The sequence below is a fragment of the Phaenicophaeus curvirostris genome, chromosome 27 (genome assembly GCF_032191515.1).
Source record: "Phaenicophaeus curvirostris isolate KB17595 chromosome 27, BPBGC_Pcur_1.0, whole genome shotgun sequence".
Lineage (NCBI taxonomy): Eukaryota > Metazoa > Chordata > Aves > Cuculiformes > Cuculidae > Phaenicophaeus > Phaenicophaeus curvirostris.
In genome coordinates, this window is record NC_091418.1 from 5,402,681 (window position 1) to 5,427,596 (window position 24,916).

At 51.4% G+C, this 24,916-nt stretch overlaps 1 protein-coding gene across 1 annotated transcript; it reads left to right on the top strand.

Moving 5' to 3' along the window:
- The first annotated feature begins 941 nt into the window (after window positions 1–941).
- On the top strand, window positions 942–21,949 carry LOC138731653 (substance-P receptor-like). The gene is made up of 5 exons (XM_069877736.1): window positions 942–1,495; window positions 12,774–12,968; window positions 20,095–20,245; window positions 20,540–20,736; window positions 21,272–21,949. Exons 1-5 carry the CDS (start codon window positions 1,095–1,097, stop codon window positions 21,561–21,563), a joined length of 1,236 nt encoding a protein of 411 aa, XP_069733837.1. The 5' UTR covers window positions 942–1,094; the 3' UTR covers window positions 21,564–21,949.
- Window positions 21,950–24,916: the final 2,967 nt, after the last annotated feature.

The following is a 24,916-nucleotide window of genomic DNA, read 5'->3' on the forward strand; positions in this document are numbered from 1 at the left end:
ATCCTAAACCGGGAGGTGCCTGCATCCCATATCCCTCTCCGATCCTAAACCTGGAGGTACCTGCATCCCGCATCCTGCTCTGATCCTGAACCGGGAAGTACCTGCATCCCGCTCTGATCGTCAAACAGAAGGTACCTGCATCCCGCATCCTGCTCTGATCCTAAATCAGGAGGTGCCTGCATCCTGCATCTCACTCCGATCCTCAACCGGGAGGTAACTGCATCCTGCATCCCGCTCTGATCCTAAATCAGGAGGTGCCTGCATCCCGCATCTCACATCCCGCTCTGATCCTTAAACAGAAGGTACCTGCATCCCACATCCTGCTCTGATCCTAAATCAGGAGGTGCCTGCATCCTGCTCTGATCCTAAACTGAGAGGTACCTGCATCCTACTCTGATCCTAAATCGGGAGGTGCCTGCATCCCGCTCGTCCTGAATCAGGAGGGATCCACATCTTTCTTTGGTCCAGAACCAGGAGGGACTCGCGTCCTGAACTGGCTGCACCCTGAACAAGGAGAGACCTGCGTCCTGCTGAGCTTGCAAGCTGGGAAGGACTCACATCCCTTCTGGTCTTGAACCAGGAGAGATCCCGTCCTGAAGTGGCTGTGCCTTGAACCGGGAGGAATCTGGACGCTGGTGCAGCTGCATCCAAGCCTGGAGGCACCTGCATCCCAGAGCTGCTGTACATCCCAGTCCAGCTGCACCCAAACCAGGAGGGTTCACCCCAAACCAGCACTGTGCCTTAACATGTCCAGGCACCCTGCTCCAGCTGCACCCAGAAACGAGAGGACCCTGCACCCCGAACCAGCCATGCACCCCAAACCCACTGCACCCTGAACCAGGAGAGAGCCATGCTGTGGCCCAGCCGTGCACCCCAAACCTGCTGTCCCTGAACTGGGAGGTTCCTGTGCCCTGAATCAGAACGGCTGCACTCTGAACCAGAAGTGACCTGCAAACTTCTCGTACCCTCATCCTGCTGCGCCCTAGACCAGGAGGGACTTGCACCCCAAAGCATCTGTGCATCCTGCACCCTAAACCAGGAGACACCTGCACCCCAAAGAATCCGTGTGCCTGGTCTGGCTGCGTCCCGGCGTGATGGATAACGCTCTGCCCCTGGAAGCGGAGCTGGAGCACCAGTGGCTGCTCAACACCTCCCTGAACGAGTCCTTCTCGAACCAGTTTGTGCAGCCCCCGTGGCAGGTGGCCCTGTGGGCTGTCGCCTACGCCCTCATCGTGGTGGTGTCGGTGGTGGGGAACGTGGTGGTGATGTGGATCATCCTGGCTCACAAGAGGATGCGCACGGTCACCAACTACTTCTTGGTGAACTTGGCTTTCGCCGAAGCCTCCATGTCCGCCTTCAACACAGTGGTGAACTTCACCTACGCCATCCACAACGAGTGGTACTACGGGCTGCTCTACTGCAAGTTTCACAACTTCTTCCCCATCGCCGCTGTCTTTGCCAGCATCTACTCCATGACGGCCATCGCCCTGGACAGGTGAGCTCTGAGCACCAAACCCTCCCCACCACACCTCCATCCAGGTGCTGGCTCGGCTCCATCTGATCTCTGGTTGCGGGAGAACAGAGTCCAATATAAAGCTTGTTTTGGTAAAAGAGCACTAGAAATAATTCCTTTCCCCATCCTGGTGGCAGGTGGCTTTGAGAATCCTTTGTCAGCTCAAGAAAAGGCTTTGTAACCCCGTGCGTGTTGGTAGCACATCTTGGGTGTGAGTTGGTAGCATCGCTGTCCTCTCCTTTCCCAGCTCCTCTGCAGAGCCATCCATTCCTTTCCCAACCTCTTCATTTAAAAGCAAACTCGATCTTTAGCACAAAATGGCATCACCTCATGGCATAAAATACACACCCGTGCTGGACTTGTCTCCGCGGTGCTGCAGGAGCTCTTTTGTATATCTTGGTCTGGGTTTGGAACAATTTAGGGAGCTCAGGATCAGGAAAAGCATCGTGATGTGGCAGGTGTGTGTTGTCGTGTTACGTGCTGGTGTCCGCCCAGTCAAACCCACCTTGATTTTATTTGTGGGGTCAAGAGGGAGAGGTCAGTGCCAGGGATTTCTCTCCTGTAGTTTCTGTCAGCTCAGCTTAGTTGGGTTTTTTCCTTGCCTGGTTCCTCCCGGCGCTGCCCGGTGGCTGGGGACGACCGACAGAACAAGATCCTGCTTGGATTTTGCTGTGATCAAAAGTTCAGCAAGCACTCAGTGGGGTGTGATGGAGCTGGGGATGCTGACTTTTTCACCACAAAGGGCTCAAGGAACACACAACACCCAGGCGCCGAGCACCCCCAGCACCTCTCTCTCTTCTACCCCTCCAAGAAACATATTATTTAATGGCAATTTCGTGTGAGATAGAGACAAATCGAGACTCTCGAACAGCTTTGCAATTCCTTCTTGAGTGCTGGCGTTCCAGGCACAACAGATTTTTTCCAATGCAGCATATTTCCTGATGACAGCTCAGCTCTGCAACGTCTCTTTCTGGTCCTTCTTCCCAGGGAGTAAAAGACGTTTTGGCTGGGGATACACGCGAAGCGGGGGGAGGAGATTTGCATTGCCGTATGCCGGCACGTTTGGAGCTGCTGTCTAAGCGCTGCACTAACTGGCAAGGATATTTCCTTCTCAGAAATGATAGTGCTGCCACAACTCCCCCCTGGCAGCTCAGGAAACAGAGCCTGAGGTGGATGATGCTCTCTAAGTCATTCAAAACGGGTTTTATTTCACGCTGGAGCGGTTACAAGACCCTCTCCCCAGAATAAATCAGGTGTAGCCAAGCTCTGATAGCAGAGAGGAAAGGAGAATTAAGGCAGTAAGTAATAAATAAAAAGAGGAACACGGCTAACGTGGCTGTTTCTATCCGATGGTGTTGCTGGCTCTGTTTCAGGAGCATCTTCATTTCAAAGATGTTGAGGATCAGCTGGCAAAGCCCCTTTCAGTTTAGGATGAATTAGAGGGATGATAGTTTGGGTTTTAGCCTTCGATCCACACCCTAGAATAACCAGAAAAGCAAATCTGCCAGGGGAAGCAGGAGGAGCGTGTGTGAAACAGGGAGCAAAGGCAGGTCTGGGAGCCTACGGCTGAATTCAGGGAGTAATTGGGATTTCCAGCTTTCCTCCTGCATCTGCAAACCCTTAACATAAGCTTGGTTTGCCCGGGGCTGAGCCACAAAACTCGTGCGTGCAGGCTTGGCTCATCCACCAGGAAGGACACAGAGAACCTAGAGGTTTGATGTGCAAATACCTCCTGCTTTTCTTGGTCCCTTGGTGGGACATCTGGAAGGTGAAGGCAGCTCGTCCTCTGCCCCTCCAGGCAAGCAGAACACAACAACACCTCCAAGTGCTGCAAAACTGCTCGTTTTCCTGTGTCTGAGACCTGACAATAGTAACTTAAATGCTTGAAATGCAGGAACTTGTTCCAGGAACCTAAAAGGGAAGAATTTGTCCAGGCATGCAGGAAAAAGCTGTGTGGGAAGGAGCAAAGCAAAGGTCTGAATTCAGAGCAGCAGGGCCAGGTGGGCTCAGCAAAACAAGTTCTTATACACAGGCAGGAGAGAGCTGAAATCAAACGTGACTGTGGTTCTGATTTTCATCAAAGCCAAAGGAAGCAGAGTTGGATGTGCCTCGTGTTCCCAAAGTGTATTAAGCCATCTATCAGAGCGGTGGGATACGGAGTCTGCAGGCTCCGAGGAGCATCACTCTGCAGATTGCTCCCCTCAATCATCTCCGCTTGTGTTTTCTGCAAGTGATTTCCAGAACCTCTTCGCCCGAGGATATCAAAACTGCCTTGGAAAGACTCAGCACAGCCGGAACAGAGAGAACAAGCAGGGGAGCAGGTTTGATTCTCCCAATGGATTTTTGCAGGACACGTCATGGCTTTGTGCAAGGAAACCAAGCATTTTCCTTAAACAAGACCATCCGCTCCTCCATCAGGACCCACTGCAGCCTGGGCACAACTGCTGCAAAAAAATGAAAAGTTAATCCTATAGAGAGCGATAGTTTGAACGCACAACAATAGCAGGAAATGCAGAAGTGGAGGCTGGCAGCTGCTCAGGAAAAGCCATGATGCTGCTTCTCAGCATCCTGCAGAAGTGGGGGCCAAACAGCTCGCTTTGGCACAATAAAATCTGCCATGTCCTTCATTTTGGGGCATCTCGGTGCCAGAGCTCATCACTTACCCCTTTTCAGCTTCAAAATCTCCTAGTGTATCAATACACTTCAAAGAGACAGAAAATCCTGGTTTTCTCCAGTCTTCCAGGACACCCCTCACCACAAGAAGGATGTTGAGGCTCTGGGGCGAGTCCAGAGAAGAGCAACAAAGCTGGGAAAGGGGCTGGAGAACAAGGATTGCGAGGAGCATCTGAGAGAGCTGGGGGTGTTTAGCCTGGAGAAGAGGAGGCTGAGGGGAGACCTCATTGCTCTCTGCAACTCCCTGAGAGGAGGTTGTGGAGAGCTGGGCTCTTCTCCCAGGTGGCAGGGGACAGGACGAGAGGGAATGGCCTCAAGCTCCACCAGGGGAGGTTCAGGCTGGACGTCAGGAAAAAAAATCTTCAGGGAAAGGGTGATTGGTCCCTGGCAGAGGCTGCCCAGGGAGGGGGTTGAGTCCCCTTCCCTGGAGGGGTTTAAGGGACAGGTGGATGAGGTGCTGAGGGACATGGTTTAGTGGTTGATGGGAATGGTTGGACTCAATGATCCGATGGGTCGCTTCCAACCTGGTGATTCTAAGATTCTAAGTGAGAGCCCAGCAGTGGCCATGGTGAGCCCAAGCGAACTTGTAGGCACCCTCAGAGAAGAAAACCAAAACTCTGAACATCCCTGAACTGCAATATCTATGGTGCATTGGATGGAGCTTCGTCATAGGATCACAGAGTGGTTGGGGGGGGGGACCTCAAAGCCCACCCAGTCCCACCCCTGCCATGGGCCGGGACACCTCCCACTGGATCCGGTTGCTCCAAGCTCCATCCAACCTGGCCTTGAACCCCTCCAGGGATGGGGCAGCCACCACTGCTCTGGGCAACCTGGGCCTCCCCACCTTCACAGGAGAACCTTTCTTCCCAAGATCTCATCCCAATCTCCCCTCTTGCAGCTGAAAACCATTCCCCCTCATCCTGTCCCAGTACTCCCTGATCCAAGAGCCCCTCCCCGGTTTTCCTGACCCCCTTTCCGTACGGGAAGGGATCAGTCATCAATAAACTGCTGACATTTGCTCTCTCCTCAAGATCTGGATTCATTCCTGAGCACCACCGCTTGCCCACACCCTTAGCAAACTTGGGACAGAAGAATGAGTTTCCACGCTCATGGACAACCAGGAATGTAGCTGAAGGTGAAGATCCCAGATAGCTTGCAGAATGAGGAAAAAAAAACACATCTCTAATCTCAAAACTTGAAGTGAGCAAAGCTAAAAACACCACAGCCTGAGCAAACCCTGATAAGAAGGGCGAGAGCCCTGCCCTGACCTCAGGGTGAGAGCAGGCTCTGCAGCACTCGTGCTATTTAATACGAAGCAATTTCACTTTTTCTGCGGAGCCCTAAAGCAGCTATAAAAATGACAAACAGTGGGAATAACCTCCTGCAACTCCTAGGCCAGCTTGGTGCTTTTGGTTGTTAAAAGAACCCCCTCTCCAACCTCCACCAGCACCAGCTCTGCCAGACCAGTATGTGGGGCTGGATCTTATTTATATTCCCTTTCTCATTGCCAAAGGGGTTATCAAATTCCATTAGGTGTCCTAAACCCATCAATTTGCCAGCAGGGGCTGCAGGAGAAACATCAAATCTGCGAACCCTCATTCCCCACCGCTGCTCCTCAAATTGATTCGCTGCAGCCGAGACCCGCTCGCGTCTCCCCAGCCCCACGGGATTTGCAGCAGAAAAAACGACTCCGAAAATTATTTACTGCTTGTGAGGTTGATCTCCCAGGTTAGACGAAGCAGCTGAATATCAAGACAGCATTTGCCAGCTCAGCGCCCTTCCCCGAGAGGTAATTACTGCAGAAAGAAACCCTCCGGAGAGGACAAATTACATCAGCGTGCAGACAGATGAATTCATCATTTACACCTTAATACAGCACCAGGTTTTTCTTAATTTTGACTTAATGGACTTCTGGGGTTTGCAGAGCAGGACTTTGATCCTCACCCGGCGCTGCATCATCTCGCTCTGCTGGGACATTGTTTGGAAGATGGAAGAGTGAAGGGGAAGCGAAAGGAGCCTGAGTTTAGGTCCAGCATCACCCTGTGGTGTTGCCCGTGCCCCAGCCAGCAATAACCCAAGCAGCTTTTTGCATTCCCAAAAAATCAAGCATCTCTGTACACAGCAAAACCCTCTGAAGCTGCTGATACCCAGCTCTGAGCTGGCTCAGAGCATGGATTTCCCAGCTGGAGTTAGAAAGCAGGAGGATGAGGAGGGACAAGGGACCACCTTCACTCATCCAGGCTGGTTTATGCCCCTGCTCCCAGCTGTAGTGTCTGATCTGACAGATATTAACTGGAATTGACCCCCCCAATACCCACTAGGTATGAATTCAAGCTGGCAAAAAATAAATTACATCTTTTTTTCCTTGCTTTCGCTTGGAAGGAAGAGGAGGCTTGAAATTCCCGTGGCGATAAATACAGAACCAAGATGAATCAGGGTTGGTTTGGTGGCTGGGAAATGCAGGAGGCTCGGGTTTTAGACAAGCTTTTGGGGTGATCACAGTGCTCATCTGTGAGCTGGCACGAGACACCACAGGAGTTTGAGGGCCACCGGTGAGATATTTGGTTTCTTCGATGGCTTTCTTTATTTATTCCTTCATTTATTCCAAGCTCCTCAAAGGCCCAGTGGGACCCCTGCATGTACCAAGTGTGCCAGGTCTCACAGGTCACCAGTTCTGCTTTTGACATGACTTTTGCCCTCTCCTTTCACTCTCCAACTATAAACCAGTACTGGGACCAACTGGGTGATCAAGTCAAACTGGTGCCTCAAATAGCAGCACTTGCAGAGTCTCCCTTTGAAAGGGAGAGACCAAAAGACCCTCTCTTTGGGTCCTCCTCTCCCATCCCACCCCGGTGCCATCGGCAAACGCAATGAATGCCTCATCAGCTGCACCAGTCTGGGCTTTGATCCTCTTTCACCTGCTTTTGGGGTTTAAAACGAAGCGTGCCGTGGGGTTTGCTGTGCAGAGGAGCTTGTGAAGCTGCTGGTGTAGCTCAGGTCACTCTTTGGGGGTGGGTAACATGTCCTTTTCGATTGTGCTTGAAGGAAATTCCTGACAGGACAAGAGGGAATGGCCTCAAGCTCCACCAGGGGAGGTTCAGGCTGAACATTAGGAAGAAATTTTTCACAGAAAGGGTCATTGGTCCCTGTCCGAGGCTGCCCAGGGAGGGGGTTGAGTCCCCTTCCCTGGAGGGGTTTAAGGGACGGGTGGACGAGGTGCTGAGGGACATGGGTTAGTGATTGATGGGAATGGTTGGACTCGATGATCCGGTGGGTCCTTTCCAACCTGGTGATTCTGTGATTCTATGAAACAGGAAGATGCTGTGCCAGACTGGTGCTCTGGGGAAACGCTGGTGCAAAACCTGCTGCCTCTTGCTTGATGAAGACGCTTTGCTGAGCATCCATCAGGTCTCGGGGCAGGGGGGCAGCATCCGTCCCTCACTTTGGACAGTTGCTGGTTTATGTCAAAGCAGTAAATAGGATGAAGCAGCTGCGCACGGCACCTCAGTCCCCAGCATCGTGTTTCAAGTGCACGGGGCTCAGGCAGCCGCCCCGGCATCCAGACACGAGGCATCTAGGGGCAGCACGAAGCCAAGCTTCTCTCTGCAAACCTGCTCCAGTGGGTTTGCATCCACGCTGCTGCAAAGCAGCCCTCGCAGAAAGCAAAAAGGCAGGGGGTTCTCTACAGAGAAGCTTTGAGTTTCTTGGGTAGGAAGGACTGGGAGCTGTGCTGGAGGTGCTTGACCCACTTCAGCCTGGGGCATCTGCGTTAGCCGGGCTGCAGACTCCACCAGGACTGGGGATGAGGGTCAGGGCAATCCCAGGTACAGTTACAGGCTGGGTGGAGGATGGATTGGGAGCAGCTCTGAGGAGAAGGACTTGGGATGCTGGGGTAGGAGGAGCTCAACGTGAGCTGCAACGTGCGCTCCCAGCCCAGAAACCAACCGTGTCCTGGGCTGCATCCAGAGCAGAGGGACCAGCACAGAGGGAGGGGATTCTGCCCCTCTGCTCCACTCTGGTGAGACCCACCTGGAGCCCTGTGTCCAGTTCTGGGGTCCTCAGCACAGGGAGGACATGGAGCTGTTGGAGTGAGTCTAAAGGAAGCCACAGAGATGATCCGAGGGCTGGAGCTCCTCCCATATGAGGACAGGCTGAGAGAGTTGGGGTTGTTCAGCCTGGAGAAGAGAAGGCTCTGAGGAGACCTTAGAGTGACCTTTGAGTACCTGAAGGGGCTCAAGAAAGCTGGGGAGGGACTCTTGATCAGAGACTGCAGGGACGGGATGAGGGGGATGGTTTGAAGCTGCAAGAGGGGAGATTGAGATGAGACCTTAGGAAGAAATGTTGTTCTGTGAGGTTGGGGAGGCCCAGGTTGCCCCGATCAGGGGTGGCTTCCCCATCCCTGGAGGTGTTCAAGGCCAGTTTGGATGGATTTAGGAGCCCCTGATCCAGTGGGAGGTGTCCCTGCCCATGGCAGGGTGTGAGACTGGGTGGGCTTTGAGGTCTTTCCCCACCCAAACAATTCTATGATTCTATGATGAGCTCAGGATGGCAAATCACTGCGCAGTAAAACACGCAGCACAAACTCTGCATTCTCTTGGCTACTCATTTTTTATCTGTTGTATCCTTATTGCTTAATGAAGCAGATAAGGAAACTCTGGGATGAAAGACGCTTCATAAATTTTTGCTATTACATTAATCTCATCTCCGCAAGGGTGGAAACAATTGTGTAACATTAGTTATCCAGGCAGGCTCCAGATTTCCAGATGCAATTAATAGATGGCTACACTGCCTCGAAGCAATATCTATTTAATAACCGATACGCTCGGAGCTGCCCTGGTGCAACGCTGCATCAAATTGCATCGTCATGGTAACGTCCCCCCAAAACACAATAAAGTATTTAAAGAACAGCAAACGGCACTACCGACGTCATCAAACAGGGTCTGGCGTAAAGTAGTGTGATTTAGTGCCAAGTCCATTAAATATGGATTTAAACCATGAAACGTGGTGGGAAAGGTGCAAGGAACATGCTGCTGTGAGAGCATCAGGTCTTGTTCCTGAGGAGCTGGGCAGCCCTAAGCCTGCAAAACATAATGGTGGTTTTGTTGGACGCGGTGCTTCCATCCGTGAGAGCAACTGCAGATCATTTCACTTTGAGGAGCAGGTAGCGTTAAGTCCTCCCAACCCAACAGCTTCTGCAGGAAAACAGCCCCATTCTCAGTGCCATCCCCGGACACTGCCTGCGCCGGGAACAAAACCATTGAACCACGGGATGGTTTGGGCTGGAAGGAACCTCAAAGCCCATCCAGTTCCGCCCCTGCCATGGGCAGGGACATTTCCCACTGGATCAGGGGCTCCAAGCCCCATCCAACCTGGCCTTGAACACCTTCAGGGATGGGGAAGCCACTGCTTCTTTGGGCCAGGACCTCTCCACCCTCATTGTGAAGAATTTCTTCCAAAGATCTCATCTCAATCTTTCAATCTCAATCTTTCAATCTCAATCTCTTTCAGCCCAAAACCATCCCCCCTCATCCTATCCCTGCCCTCCCTGATCAAGAGTCCCTCCCCAGCTTTCCTGGAGCCCCTTTCCATGCTGGAAGCAGCTCTAACATCTCAGTGGAACCTTCTCTCTCTTCTCCAGGCTGAACAACCCCAACTCTCTCAGCCTGTCCTCTAAAGCAGCCACCAAACACTTCGCTCTGCTCCCTCCCTCTCCCCAGTTTGGTTTTGCATCAATCAGTTTATGGTTGGACTCGATGATCCAGTGGGTCCTTTCCAACCTAGTGACTCTATGAAATGTTCTTGTCAAGGACGGGGGAAAGAAAAAGAATATAAGAAAATGAAGCAGTTATTTAAATGTTAGGACAATTTTTTAGCTTAGCAATACGATTATTATATACTCGTACACAATTTTAATATGAAATAATGACCTCATTATTTTCAGGATGTTTGTCCATTTCTATCTCCAGCATTTTTATGGTCTGTAGTACCAGGCAGCCCAGACCCTTTTTATCACATTTTTCTCTTCCTCATCAGAGCCCCTGTCTGGGAGAAATATTTTTATTCCCATTTTTACTCCTGAACCCAGAGCACCCCAAGGGTCACCTGGGACTGACATATTGGGAATCGCTGCCCAAAAATAGGATTTGGGGCCAGTTTTCCATAAAGTGCTGCTAGCTTGGTCCCTCCTGCCTCCTTGAGCGCATCCTTGGTTGCCAATGTGGTGGGATGAACTTTACTGTCTCCTTTTCACCACAAGACAGCGTTGCAGACAAAAGGATGGTGGTTGGAAAGGTCTCTGGGTGACGCCGTTGGGGTTTAGTTCATCGTTACTGTGATTATTTGGATGTTTTATCAACCACGAGGGCTTCAGCAGCTGCAAAGTGCTTTGAACTGGTGAGGAATGTCCTCCGAAATGCACTGGCAGCAACAAGGTCAGAGATGGAAAAGCATCTCTGGCTGGTTGCAATCAAGCCTCAGATGTTTCTCCAGGCAAGTATTTCAACAGCAACTGCCCAACTTTTTTGGAAATCAGTCCTTTCTGCATGCTTGAGGTGAATGGTCAGGTTGAGCATCAGCAGAACTCGGATGTGTTGACTTCTTGCTGCTTGGGAACATAAACGCAGGGGAACCTCCTCTGAACCCCGTGATAAAGCCCACCCAAACCTGATAGGAATGGTTGGACTCGATGATCTGATGGGTCTTTTCCAACCGGTGATTCTATGATTCTATGATTCAAACCTCATCCAGCCCAGCAAAACCACTAATGAGGGGCTCAGGTATTTGAAGGATGAGGAAGAGGAAGGATGCAAGTGCTTGCAGGGTCCTGGGAAGCCAATCACAAGATGTTAAGGAAGAAATGAGAAACGTGGATGCAGAAATGAGAAGACCTTGATGCATCACCTGCCACCACACAAGGCAGCACCAACACCCATCGCCTCAGCTCTTTCCAGTACCAAACAGAGTTTTGAGGGATAATTATTAGGTGGATTTTCAGCTGCACAAAGCTGATAACGTTAGGTTCCCTGGCGCAGAGGAAGAGCTGATGGTGGCACCTCCTGAGTATTTATGTATTAATCCCTACGTTTTAGCCCCTGCGAGTGGCCACTTAAAAATGCAGCCCAGGGAATATTTGCCATCTGGGAAAAAAATAAAAGAATAAACTGTCAATCCTCTGAAAGAAGGAGGCATAGAGAGAGAAATAGAGGAGGCTGCAAATGCCTTCGGCAAGAGCACATGTAAAGTGAAGCAATGTTTCTCCTCTTCCAGAAGCTGGCGAGGAGCCGGGGGAGGAGGTATGAAATCAAAAATTGTGACAACCTCATTTAATCCCTCCAGTGCTGCCGGCTGCTGCCAGCTCTGCAAAGCCACATTTGTAGAGGGATAAAGTTGTGGCTGCTCCATCCCTGGAGGTGCTCAAGGCCAAGCTGGATGGGGCTTTGAGAAACCTGATCCAGAGGGAGGTGTCCCTGTCCATGGCAGGACGTGGAACTGGATGGGCTTTGAGGTCCCTTCTGACCCAAACCATTGCATGATCTCCTTCCTGGAGATATCCAATGGAAACATCCCAGTTTTGATCAGAGCCACTTGTTCATGAAAGAAATAAGGAAAGATTTGGAAGGGCTCTTTGTGTCATGGAAGTGGTGGCTGCCCCATCCCTGGAGGTGTCACAGGCCAGGTTGGATGGGTCTTGGCGCAACCTGATCCTGTGGGAGGTGTCCCTGCTCATATCAGGGAGTGGGTTGGAACTGGATGGGTTTTAAGCTCTCTTCCAACACAAACCATTCTATGATTTTATAGATTTTAAATGCTTCATCACCCCTAGAGCTTTCCTCATGTACAACAGCTGATGTAAGGGGGAAAGACCCCAGGAGCTGGGCAGATACAGGTGGTATCTCAGATCATAGAATCATAGAATGGTTTCAGTTGGAAGGGACCTTAATTCCAACCCCCTGCTATGGGCAGGGACACCTCCCACTGGATCAGCCTGCTCTAGGCCCATCCAACCTGGCCTTGAACACCTCCAGGGATGAGGCATCATTCCTGGATCACCCATCAGGCACCAGTCCAGCACGCTCTATCTTCACTTCTCCTATAACTCTGCATTCTATAATAGAGATGGGATTTTGCACGAGTCCAAAATCCCCAGCAGCAGGGCTGGCTTTGTCTTTGCAGAAACAGTTGTTTGCCGGTTGTGTTAGTGAAGCTGTTTTTCAGGTAAGAGTCAAGGAGTGTCTCAAGCGGATTCAGATCTCGAGGGTGAGGTGCTGGAAGAGAATCAGAGTATTCTGCAGGAAATCCTCCAAAAAGGGATTATTCATAGAATCATGGAATGATTTGGGTTGGAAGGGACCTCAAAGCCCCTCCAGTTCCACCCCCTGCCATGGGAAGGGACACCTCCCACTGGACCAGGCTGCTCAAAGCCCCATCCAACCTGGCCTTGAACCCCTCCTTTTTGCATTGTGTACAGCAAGGGGCTGTCAGGACACATTTAGGACGTGTCAAAAGATGCAAGGGAGACCTAAAACAGCCCCAAACGTTGCAACATTGGGGGTTTCCAGCCTTGATTTCTCCTTTTCCTACCCCACAGGTACATGGCCATCATCCACCCACTGCAACCTCGGCTCTCAGCTACTGCCACCAAGGTGGTCATCGGCATCATCTGGCTCCTGGCTTTCCTGCTGGCATTCCCCCAGGGTTACTACTCAGTGATGGAGGAGCTGCCCGGCCGGCTGGTGTGTCTGGTGGAGTGGCCAGTGCACAGCACCAACGTGTATGGAAAAACGTGAGTTGAACTTTTCCGGCAGGGGGGACAAGTCACCATGTAGCGAATAACACAACAGATGTGTAAGATGAAGGATGGGAATGGCTCAGAGCTCCTTGGGATGGGGAAAGCACCGGGTCCTGCACCTGAGTCACAACAAACCTGTGCTGCCGGCTTGGAGAGGAGCAGCTAGAGAATCATAGAATAATAGAATCACCAGGCTGGAAAAGACCCACTGGATCATCGAGTCCAACCACTGCTATCAGTCACTAACCCATGTCCCTCAGCACCTCATCCACCCGTCCCTTAAACCCCTCCAGGGAAGGTGACTCAACCCCCTCCCTGGGCAGCCTCTGACAGGGACCAATCACCCTTTCCATGAAAACTTTTTTCCTAATGTCCAGCCTGACCCTCCCCTGGTGGAGCTTGAGGCCATTCCCTCTCATCCTGTCCCCTGTCCCTTGGGAGAAGAGCCCAGCTCCCTCCTCTCCACAACCTCCTTTCAGGGAGTTGCAGAGAGCAATGAGGTCTCCCCTCAGCCTCCTCTTCTCCAGCCTAAACACCCCCAGCTCTCTCAGCTGCTCCTCAGCTGAAGGAGGAGAAGGACCTGACAGTGTTGATTGACAGTTGGCTGAACATGAGCCAGCAGTGGCCCAGGGGGCCAAGAAGGCCAATGGCATCTTGGCTTGGATCGGGAATAGTGTGGCCAGCAGGAGCAGGGAAGTGATTCTTCCCCTGTACTCAGCACTGCTGAGGCTGCCCCTCAAACCCTGGGGTCAGTTCTGGCCCCTCACTCCAAGAAGGACATTGAGGGGTTGGAGAGCATCCAGAGAAGGGAACGGAACTGGGGAAGGAGCTGGAGAACAAGGGTTATGAGGAGTGGCTGAGGGACCTGGGGGTGTTCATCCTGGAGAAGATGAGGCTGAGGGGAGACCTGCACCTCCTGGAAAGGAGGTTGTGGTGAGGTGGGTGTTGTTCTCTTCTCCCAAGTAACTAATGACAGGACCAGAGGAAATAAGTGCACCAGGGGAGATTTAGATTGGATATCAGGAAAGATTTCTTTACTTAAAGAGTGGTGACGCACTGGACCGGGCTGCCCAGGCCAGTGGTGGAGTCTCCATCGCTGGAGGGGTTCAAAAGACCTGTAGCTGTGGTTCTTCGGGAAATGGTTTATTAGTCACGGTGGTGTTGGGCTGACAGTTGGATTGGGTGAGCTTAGAGGTCTTTTCCAACCTTAATGATTCTGTGAAATAGGGTTTTACTGGGAGTTTCTTGGCCAGGCAGTAACAGAAAAAAATATGGTTTGGGACTTGCCAACTCTAAATGCCCCAAAATTCACTCAACTGCTTAAAAACCAAGCCACAAAAAGAGGCTCTGGAGCAGCAGCTCAGGCTGGGAGGCAAATGCTGGTCTAGGAGGGCACAGCTGGAATCTCTTTCCTTCCCATTAAGGTGCCAGATAATTAAATCTGGCATTTCCAATGGGTCTGGGCAACCCTGCTGGTCTGGCAGCACAGCAATCCTCCATGGTTTGCTCTTTGAAGTCTGCAAGTCATGTGGTGAGTTAAATGTCATGAGTTAAGGGGAAAAAAGAGGTATTTGTGATCTCCAGTCCCGTGGAGCAATGAATTACGGCTGTGAAATTGTGCTGGAGCCAAAGCAGGGGACACACACGCAAGGAGAGGTGCTTAAAGCCAACCAGAGCCTGGTGAAGGTCTCTTTGCAAAACAAATGAGATGAGTTTGGCCGTCAGCAGTGAGCAGCAGGTTGCAGAAAGCTCCCACCTGGAGTCCTGTGTCCAGTTCTGGAATCTCCAACATAAGAAGGGCATGGATGTGTTGGAATGGGTCCAGAGGAGGCTACGGAGATGATCTGAGGGCTGGAGCACCTCCCGTGTGAGGACAGGCTGAGAGAGGTGGGGTTGTTCAGCCTGGAGAAGAGAAGGCTCTGTGGAGACCTTAGAGCAGCTTCCAGCACTGAAAGGGGCTCCAGGAAAGCTGGGGAGGGACTTTTTTACAAGGGCCTATGGCAATAGGACGAGGGGAAATGGCTTTCAGTTGGAAGGGGGAAGATTTAGATTAGATGTTAGGAAGAAATTCTTCGCAATGAGGGTGGGGAGGCCCTGGCGCAGGTTGCCCAGAGCAGTGGTGGCTGCCCCATCCCTGGAGGGGTTCAAGGGCAGGTTGGATGCAGCTTGGAGCCCCTGGTCCAGTGGGAGGTGTCCCTGCCCATGGCAGGGGTGGGACTGGATGGGCTCTGAGGTCCCTTCAGCCCAAACCATTCCATGATTCTATGATTTATTATGTTGTTATTTATTCACACTGCAAGGCAGGAATGGCAAGAATTGGCTGGGGTCGGCCCACCTGATTTCCAGAGGTGTTTTCCAACCTTAATTATTTCTGGGCACAGTGATAAATGCAACCAGGGCGAAGAATTGCTGTTGGCTAAGGCAGCCCACGGGGCTGGGATTGGGCTGAGCCCCCCCTGACCGAAGCAGCAGCTGCACAAGCTCAGGGCCTGACTGCGGCAGATCTTACTGTTCAGCTGGATGTGGGGCCATCGCTTTTTCAAACAGCTAATTCAAGAGAAAAATAGCACCATTAACCTAGGAATGATTTGCCTCTGGAAGCCGGGCACCGCTTCAAAGCCTGAGCAACCCATGCAAGATGGATGAGGGCGGCCAGGAAGGCTGGGAAAGAGATGCTAAGCAGAGTCCTCTAATGGTTTGGGTCAGAAGGAACCTCAAAGCCCATACAGTTCCACCTCCTGCCATGGGCAGGGACACCTCCCACTGGATCAGGGGCTCCAAGCCCCATCCAACCTGGCCTTGAACCCCTCCAGGGATGGGGCAGCCACCGTTTTTCTGGGAAACCTGGGCCAGGGTTTTCCCACCCTCTTCGTGAAGAATTTCTTCTTAATGTCTAATCTAAACCTTCCCCCTTCCAATTTAAAGCCATTCCCCCTCATCCTATCCCTGCCCTCCCTGATCAAAGAGCCCCTCCCCAGCTTTCCTGCAGCCCCTTTCCTTACTGGAAGCTGCTCTAACATCTCACTGGAGCCTTCTCTTCTCCAGGTTGAACAACCCCAACTCTCTCAGCCTGTCCTCCTAGCAGAGATGCTCCAGCCCTCACATCATCTTCGTGGTCTCCTCTAGACTCATTCCAACAGTTACATATCGTTCTTATGTTGGGGATTCCAGAAGCCTTGAAATAGCCAAACCCCAAATACTTGATGGGAATTGAAGATAATTTGCAGCTCAACACCATCTCTCCAAAGCCCACAAACCCACTTGCACAGGGCAGAGCCCGAGATGTTCTTCTACTGCCCCAAAATAACTCTGCAGGGACAGGTGCCTGGGCCTCTGTCAAACACCCACCCCTGCTCGTGTGGCCTTGGGGCGGTTATTTAAGGAAGGCACTGGTGGCAGCCAGCTCATTTGCAATGCTGTCACAAAAAATAACATGGTTTTGGGGGCTTATAGTGAAAAGGGAAGACTTCTCCCAACACCAGGGGCCCGTTCTCATGGCAAGGGTAGCCCAGAAAGCACAACCCTGGCACGAAGAGCAAGAGATCATAGAATCATGGAACGGTTTGAGTTGGAAGGGACTTCAAAGATCATCCAGTCCCACCCCCTGCCATGGGCAGGGAGACCTCCCACTGGATCAGGGGCTCCAAGCCCCATCCAACCTGGCCTTGAACCCCTCCAGGGATGGGGCAGCCACCACTGCTCTGGGCAACCTGGGCCAGGGCCTCCTCACCCTCACAGCAAAACATTTCTCCCTGGGATCTCATCTCAATCTCCCCTCTTGCAGCTCAGAACCATTTCCCTTGTCCTATCCCTGCCTTCCCTGACCAAGAGCCCCTCCCCAGCTGTCCTGGAGCCCCTTTCTGTACTGGAAGCTGCTCTGAGGTCTCCACGCAGACTTCTCTCCTCCAGGCTGAACAACCCCAACTCTCTCAGCCTGTTCTTGTACAGGAGCTGCTCCAGCCCTTGCACCATCTCCGTGGCCTCCTCTGGACTCGCTCCAACAGCTCCATGTCCTCCCTGTGCTGAGGACTCCAGAACTGGACCCAGGGCTCCAGGTTTGGTCTCACCAGAGCAGAGCAGAGGGGCAGAATCCCCTCCCTCTGTGCTGGTCCCTCTGCTCTGGATGCAGCCCAGGACACGGTTGGTTTCTGGGCTGTGTACATGAGGGTTTTTCATTGATAAAATGTGCCCATTCTCATCCTGCTCGTGTCGGGGAAGCAGATGAAGCCTCAGCACAGGCGAGATGCTGCGTCTGCAACAGGAGCTGTCGATACGGCTGCTCGCCACCACTAACCACCTATTCCCTCTCTCACTTTTGGTTCCGTAATAAATGTCCAATCTATCCCAATTACATTAGCTGCCATTTCAGTTCATTAAGGGAAGGGGAAAGGCTGCTCTCTGTGCTGGTTTCTCCAGAATATAACAGCCTGTGGCACCCGTCTGGGCTTCGCAAAGGAAAGGAGACGGCAGCCCCCTCCTCCATCATCACTGTCCCGTAGCTCCTACCAGCTCCTCATCCCATATAAGACCCTAAACCCCAACACTGAAGAACTTAAAATGACAAACCCCAGGCTCCTCTAAGTGCTCTGATCCCACAGTTCTTTCAGGCAGAATAACACAAGGGTGGTTTCACATAGAGACTGCTTTTCAGCACCCAGGGTCCAAAAATACGTCCCAGAGCTCTTTGGAAACCCCTGTCCCTACCATGCCCAGGTGACTCTGAAAACAAGACATCTGCTCGAGTCATCCAACAGCTTCTCTGGGGTGTTTCTGCGTTGCCCTCAGCTGGTTTAAGACCCTGCAGTAGATGATAACCACAATGAAATCTTCAGCGCGGAGCCACAGAGACGCCTCTTTAATTAGCAAAATAGAAAACAGCCCTACAGAATCCAGCTCAAATGCGATTAGCGCTGGGCGAAGAGGAGGCCAAATGAGATTGCAGGCACAAAGCAAGGAGGAGATGGCGTGGCAGCGTGGGTCCAGGGCCAACCCCGTTCCCTGTGGGAGCAGCATCAGCCACGAGCCTGACCCATTCGTTACACTTTGGAGCTACTATTCAATCCATGCTCCCAGGAGGATGAGCGAGTGCAGGAGCCGAGCGTGGCTACAGGGCTTGAAACGCCTTGAAGAGATGCAGCGCCTTGCGTTCGAGCTGGGCACACACCCCAAAAATCATAGAATCATAGAATCCTAGAATCACCAGGTTGGAAAAGACCCACCGGATCATCGAGTCCAACCATTCCCATCAATCACTAACCCATGTCCCTCAGCACCTCATCCACCCGTCCCTTAAACCTCTCCAGGGAAGGCGACTCAACCCCCTCCCTGGGCAGCCTCTGCCACTGCCCAGTGACCCTTTCCATGAAATACTTTTTCCTGATGTCCAGCCTGACCCTCCCCTGGTGGAGCTTGAGGCCATTCCCTCTCGTCCTGTGCCCTGTCCCTTGGGAGAAGAGCCCAGCTCCCTCCTCTCCACAACCTCCTCTCAGGGAGTTGCAGAGAGCAATGAGGTCTCCCCTCAGCCTCCTCTTCTCCAGGCTAAACACCCCCAGCTCTCTCAGACGCTCCTCGCGATCCTTGTTCTCCAGCCCCCTCACCAGCTTCGTTGCTCTTCTCTGGACTCGCTCCAGAGCCTCAACATCCTTCTTGTGGTGAGGGGCCAGAACTGACCCCAGGATTCGAGGAGCGGTCTCACCAGTGCTGAGTCCAGAGGAAAAATGCACCTCAAGACCCTAACACTGTAAGAAGCAAGTTACCCCAAGACCCAGCAACACGTGTGATGCTTTGCAAGCTGGCGTGGTACAAGGTGACCACGTTCCTGTACCACTATTGCTCATCTCCTCCCCACCATATGAAGGTTATGGAACTTTTCTAATGGCTCCAGAGGAGGCTACAGAGATGATCCAAGGGCTGGAGCACCTCTGGCATGAGAACAGGCTGCTTGTAAGGGAAAGTTGCCAAGAACAACGTGAGACGGCGCATGGGCACAGCCAGACCAAAGCTGGGGAGAGGCACAGCCTCATCTTGCTGCTGCCGGCTCCCTCTTCTCAAGAGGATTTACAGCTCATCACATCCCTCGTCTGCTTCAGACCCCACAATCTCATCTCAATTGCTCCTTCGGGACCTTGAGGACTTTCCCTCAGCTGGAAGCGTGGGCCCACGCCGTGACTGTGCTACTGATGATTTAGACATTGCTGCACTTGGAGATACTTTCTTATGGTTGAGTTTGAAGCCGTTACCGGGTCTGTGACGCCTCGGGGTTTAAAATACAAGGGTTTTACCTGGTGATGAAATGAGAAATGAGAGCACAGACGTCAGAGCATCACTGCTCGCTACAAGTGCACATGGCATCTGCAAAAGGAGGTGATTTTCCCCCTCTCCTCTGCTCACATGAGATGCCAGCTGGAGTCCTGTGTCCAGTTCTGGAATCCTCAATATAAGAAGGAGATGGGACTGTTGGAATGGGTCCAGAGGGGGCTACAAGGATGATCCAAGAGCTGGAGCACCTTCTGTATGAAGACAGGCTGAGAGAGTTGGGGTTGTTCAGCCTGGAGAAGAGAAGGCTGCTGGGAGACCTTGGAGCAAGTTCCAGTATGGAAAAGGGCTGCAGGAAGGGTTTTTACAAGGGCCTGGAGTGACAGGACAAGGAGGAACAGCTTTAACTTGGAAGGAGGAGGATTTAGATCAGACATTAGGAAGAAATTCTTCACAATGAAGGTGCCCACGTTGCCCAGAGCAGTGGTGGCTGCCCCATCCCTGGAGGGGTTCAAGGCCAGGTTGGATGGGGCTTGGAGCCCCTGATCCAGTGGGAGGTGTCCCTGCCCATGGCAGGGGTGGGACTGGATGGGCTTTGAGGTCCCTTGCAGCCCAAACCGTTCCATGATCTTTCTGCAGGGGAGATAGGTTTTTGCAAGCTCTGATGATAGGAAGGAACCTGCAAGGTCAGACTGGCCGGGCCCATCCTGTTTGTTAAAAACAGCATTATCTTTTTCCTTTTTAAACCAGCTGGTGTTATATTTAACTCTCCTTGCCCCCACGAAGCACTTTGCTTTCAAGCTTGGTTTGCAACAAAAAGGCTGAAGAGTTAGAGGACACACTCAGTGACCGTTGTTTTTTCTAGGTATCACTTCTGTATGACCATCCTGATCTACTTCTTGCCACTTCTGGTGATTGGATGTGCCTACACAGTGGTCGGCATCACTCTCTGGGCAAGCGAGATACCTGGTGACAACTCTGACCGCTACCACGAGCAGGTCTCAGCTAAGCGGAAGGTAAGGAGCTCCGAGCATCGTAGGAGCCATAATTCATGCTCAATCCCAACTAGCAACAGCCAAAAATACTTTATTAGATGTGGAAACAGGTCGGGACTCATTATGCGGTTGTTGCTAATAGAGCAGAGTGACCTCCAGATGTGACCTCCATGAAGATACACGGTTTAACCAAGTTGTTGACCATGTGTTCCTGGCTAGAAAGGTCCCCAAGGCCAAAAGAGGCAGCGCCGTCTAGAGGGTGACACCTTGCCTGATGGATGACTTTGTTTCCCTGCCCTCTCTTCTTCCTCACAGGTAGTGAAGATGATGATCATCGTGGTATGCACGTTCGCGCTGTGCTGGCTGCCCTACCACATCTACTTCACCCTGCAGTATTTCAACCCCGAGTGGTACCTGCAGAAGTTCATCCAGCAGGTCTACCTGGCTATCATGTGGCTGGCCATGAGCTCCACCATGTACAACCCCATCATCTACTGCTGCCTCAATGACAGGTGGGTTCCAGTGACTTTCAGCAGCATCTTGGTGCAATAGGATGGGGAAGAAGGTGAGATAGAGGCCACCTGATGGAAGAAAGTATGGATGGTTCTGTCCCATCCTGGAAAAAGTGGTTGAGTCACCATCCCATGAGGGATTTGAAAGGTGGGTAGATGAGGTGCTCAGGGATCTGGTTTAGTAGTGGACAGGGACGGTTGGACTCAATAATCTCGAGGGTCTTTTCCAACCAATGATTCTATTCTATTCTATTCTATGATCCTCTGCCAGGGGCTGCGTCCTGATGCAAGAACAATACAATACTCACCTAAATAAGTCTTTCCTAAAGCCCCTGTTGGATTTCAGAGCAGGTATCAAAACAGTCCCAACTCCCAGCTGGGATTTATTGGTGATTTTCTCTTCCTTTTAGTGAAAAGTAACATTTTTTGTTGTTGTTTAGCAGCGCTTAGCTCTACCTTCCCACTCCTAGTGAAGTCCTTTTGCCATCTCCACATCCCTCACCCCTTCTTTTCCTTACTTCTTCTGTTCCCCCAGGTTTCGTGTGGGGTTCAAACATGCGTTTCAGTGGTGCCCGTTCATCAGTGCTGGCGAGTACGAGGGCCTGGAGATGAAGTCAGCCAGGTACCTGCAGACCCAGAGCAGCATGTACAAGGTCAGCCGGATAGAGACCACCGTGTCCTCAGCGGTTGGCACGGCTGAAGAGGAGCTGGAGGAGTGCAGCAAGGCCAAGCGTCTCTCCGTAGACATGACGTCCAATGGCTCATCCCGCAGTGACTCCAAAACAGTCTCTGAAAGCCTCAGCTTCTACTCCAACACGCTCACCTAGGCAGTTCCCCGGCTCCGTTGGCCACTCGCAAGGGTGCCACCATCCCCCTTCCCTCAACAGATGCTCTGCATATTAATCCATCCAGCATCATTACCCTGGTTTGTGATGTTCTGGCTTTTTTCCATGCTGTTTTACCGTCTCTTGCTGTGCCACTCGCTCACCATCCTTGGACCAGCCCAAGAGCAGAAGCTCTGGATTAGTCCCGTGTGCTCCACCGTGGCTCAAGACTGCACGCAAGGGCGGTTTGGCTGGCCTCTGCCTTGCTGCCTGTCCAACCAACCATGTACCAGGTGGTGGATAGGATGCAGAAATGGGACAGAGCTGGATTTTTCTCCTAAACCATATGTACAAGACTGTCAGGCATTTCCCTGCCCTTTGCAAGGTTGCAGGCATCTCCCAGAACATCCCACCCCAAAGGAAAATGAAGCAGTCCTGCACTTTCCTCCCATCGCTTTTAATTTCATTGTCTCTATCACTCTCGGTTGAAGATCCAGAGTGACATTCAGTTCAAAAATCCAGCAAGAAATGCTGTTTCCACCTTCAGGAACCTCCACATCCATGGGACACCAATCCAGGCGTTTCCACACAGTCTCAGCTCATCTCCAGCACCCACATCCCTCTGCACGATGGTTTTCCGTTGCCGCTCCACCACCCTGCTCATCAAAACAGGGCTCCCGAGGAGTTATTTCTGAACTGAGCCAGACTTTGGTTGCTGTTAATCAACCGTACGTGCCAAAAGCAATCACTGTGATTCCCCAAAAAGCCCAAGGTGGTGTCTCTGGGACAGACTTTGGAAGCCTGGGGAGGTCTGGAGAAGAAGGGACTGGTCAGACTGGAATGTTTTCCACAGCCTGGAAATGTCTAGAGCTGCAGCAAAGGGTAGGTTTCCATCAGAAAAAAACAAGTTTTGCCAGCAAACAAGGTTTGAAGGGAGACAGGGATCTTGTAGGCACTTTTTACCCTGAGGAGGGCTGAACCGATTTGCTTCCACTTGCTGTATTTTGTTTGAATCAGGGAAGCTTTTTCCTTTTCATCCCCATGTCTTTTGCATAAAACATTAGGTTTATGATGTGTAGATGGGTATATTTAGTATTTCAGTTGTCACAATGGACAATTCTCACTGGGGCTGTTCATACCAAGGGCTTCTTTGTTCAGCAAATGTATGAACGGACATTCAAAGAGGGGAAAAAGGAGTCAATAAAATGATAAGTGGAGAAACTCAGCTTGTTGGGAACAACCCCACAAGTCTGGAGGCACTTTGGGGTCAGTTTTATTCACTGCTCCTTGCTACTGGTGCAGCTTCTCACTTCTGAGGTAGAACTCAGACTCCTAAACTGGATTCACAGCAAGACAGAAGCGCTGGAGAGATGCATGACAGATTGACACAGGGGAAGGGAACAGCTCATTCCTTCCAGAGCAGCCCAACATCAGACCCTGTTGAGCACACAGCAATTTCTGCAAGTAAAGGAGAGATGATTTTGGGAGATTTTCAACACTTCAGCTTCCAAACTGGCTGCTGGAAGGTCCAGTCGTTAATAAAACCCGAGCCATGATGGTTCTTGGAGATAAGAATACATATATTTGAGCAATGACTCCAGCAGAAATTGAATGAATGGGCAAAGAGATGGATGAATGGGCGAAGAGATGGATCCGAATTGGCTGCAAAACCAGATTAACCAGAATTATCATCTTCATTTTTACCCCCAACCCCTGCTGAGTGCCATCAGTGAGGAGCAGCTCTTCCAGCCGCCTCTTCCCGACTGCTGTGACTACACAACATCACAAACTGTGCTGGAACATGCTCTTGTTTTCCTGCTTAAGCTTCCACTTCTTCCTATCCTTGTCGCCTTAAGACATTCCCTTGCTGCTGCCTTCCGCGACCCAGCGGCGTGGAGAAGGGGGAACGACGTGGACCTGCCTGGGAACTGGAGTTTGACAAAGGCCACCGGCCTCAGGCAGCTCTGATCGAAGGGATCGGCGATGCCGAAGGGTTTAACCCCAGGGTTGGACTAGGAAACTTCTCCCACCGACTCCACGGGAGCTGTGCTGCCAATACACAAGAAGGTGCTACAAACCAGAGCCAAAGTCTGATTTCCTCCCAACTGCCAACCCAAGTTGGAATTAAAATGAAACCAAATAGCTCAAAATGGTCTGGAGAGATGGATCAGGCAAGCAGAGATCTGCTCATATGCCCCACGCGTCAGGTTGTGAGCCTGCAGAAATCAGCATTTAAGGGGAAAATGAAGATATATTGATATGTGTGTGTGTGCGTGTGTGTGTGTGTGTATATATATATATGTAACCATGCTGCCCTGTTGTGCATCATGTTTAAGCCCCAAGGATGCTGTGATCATGGGATGTGCTGAGGGACAACAACTGTCTTCTCGCAAGCAATGCTCAGCTTGAAACGCAGGATAAGCCCAAGGGCACGCATGGAGACTTCCAGTCAAGCAGACAGTTTACAGCCCAAAATGCTTCTTGTGCATCTTGTAGAAAACTCACACTTGAAATAAAAGGAGAGAAATTCCCACCAGTTATAAGCAGTGTCAACGACCACAGTGGAGCTGGCTGGGACAACCAAGCTGATGGGGACACGTCAAGGGATCATTCAACAGATGGAGAGAGATGCAGGAACCCCAAAAATCATAGAATCATAGAATCATAGACTCATACAATAGTTTGGGTTGGAAGCGACCTTAAAGATCATCCAGTTCCAACCCCAAATGTTCGGTGTCAGCAGGTACAACAAACCCAAACCCATGTTTTCCTCTTCCCCCTCCAAGAACCAGGTTATTTCATCAGTGGAGGCAAGAACAGGGACGAGGTGAAGCTCTTTTCATATTTAGGATGGGAAGTTAGGGTCAGGTCTATGTTCACACATGAAATGCATCTGGCTGGTTCCACCAACCTTGGGATGCTCTGTGCCTGCAAAAGCTATAGACAAGTCTTTTGAAGACTGAAAAGCACCAAACAAGCAACCCTGCCCAGGCTTGGGGATAGGACATCTAACCATGTGGTAGGTCCAGTCTCCATACTATTTCCAGCTCTTCTTTCAAAGAGGTCAGCTCTAACTCAGAGGCTTTTTCTAGTGTATTAAACTGATTTCCCTGGTTTGCCTGCAGATCTCTGATTAGAAATTCAATTGCAAAGCGAGACAGTTTCTTTGTCTCATTCCTGGCTCTCTGAAATGCAAAATAATAGCATCTGGTGAGACTCACTCAGCAGGTCTGCACCCCTCCTTTCACCACCTCCTCCTTGGAGGCAGGAAGAGAGCTCCCACCATCAGCAAGGGGAGCTGCCTGAGCCCAGTTAAAATGCACTCCAAGCCACAACCACTGCAGAAGGGAGCTCTG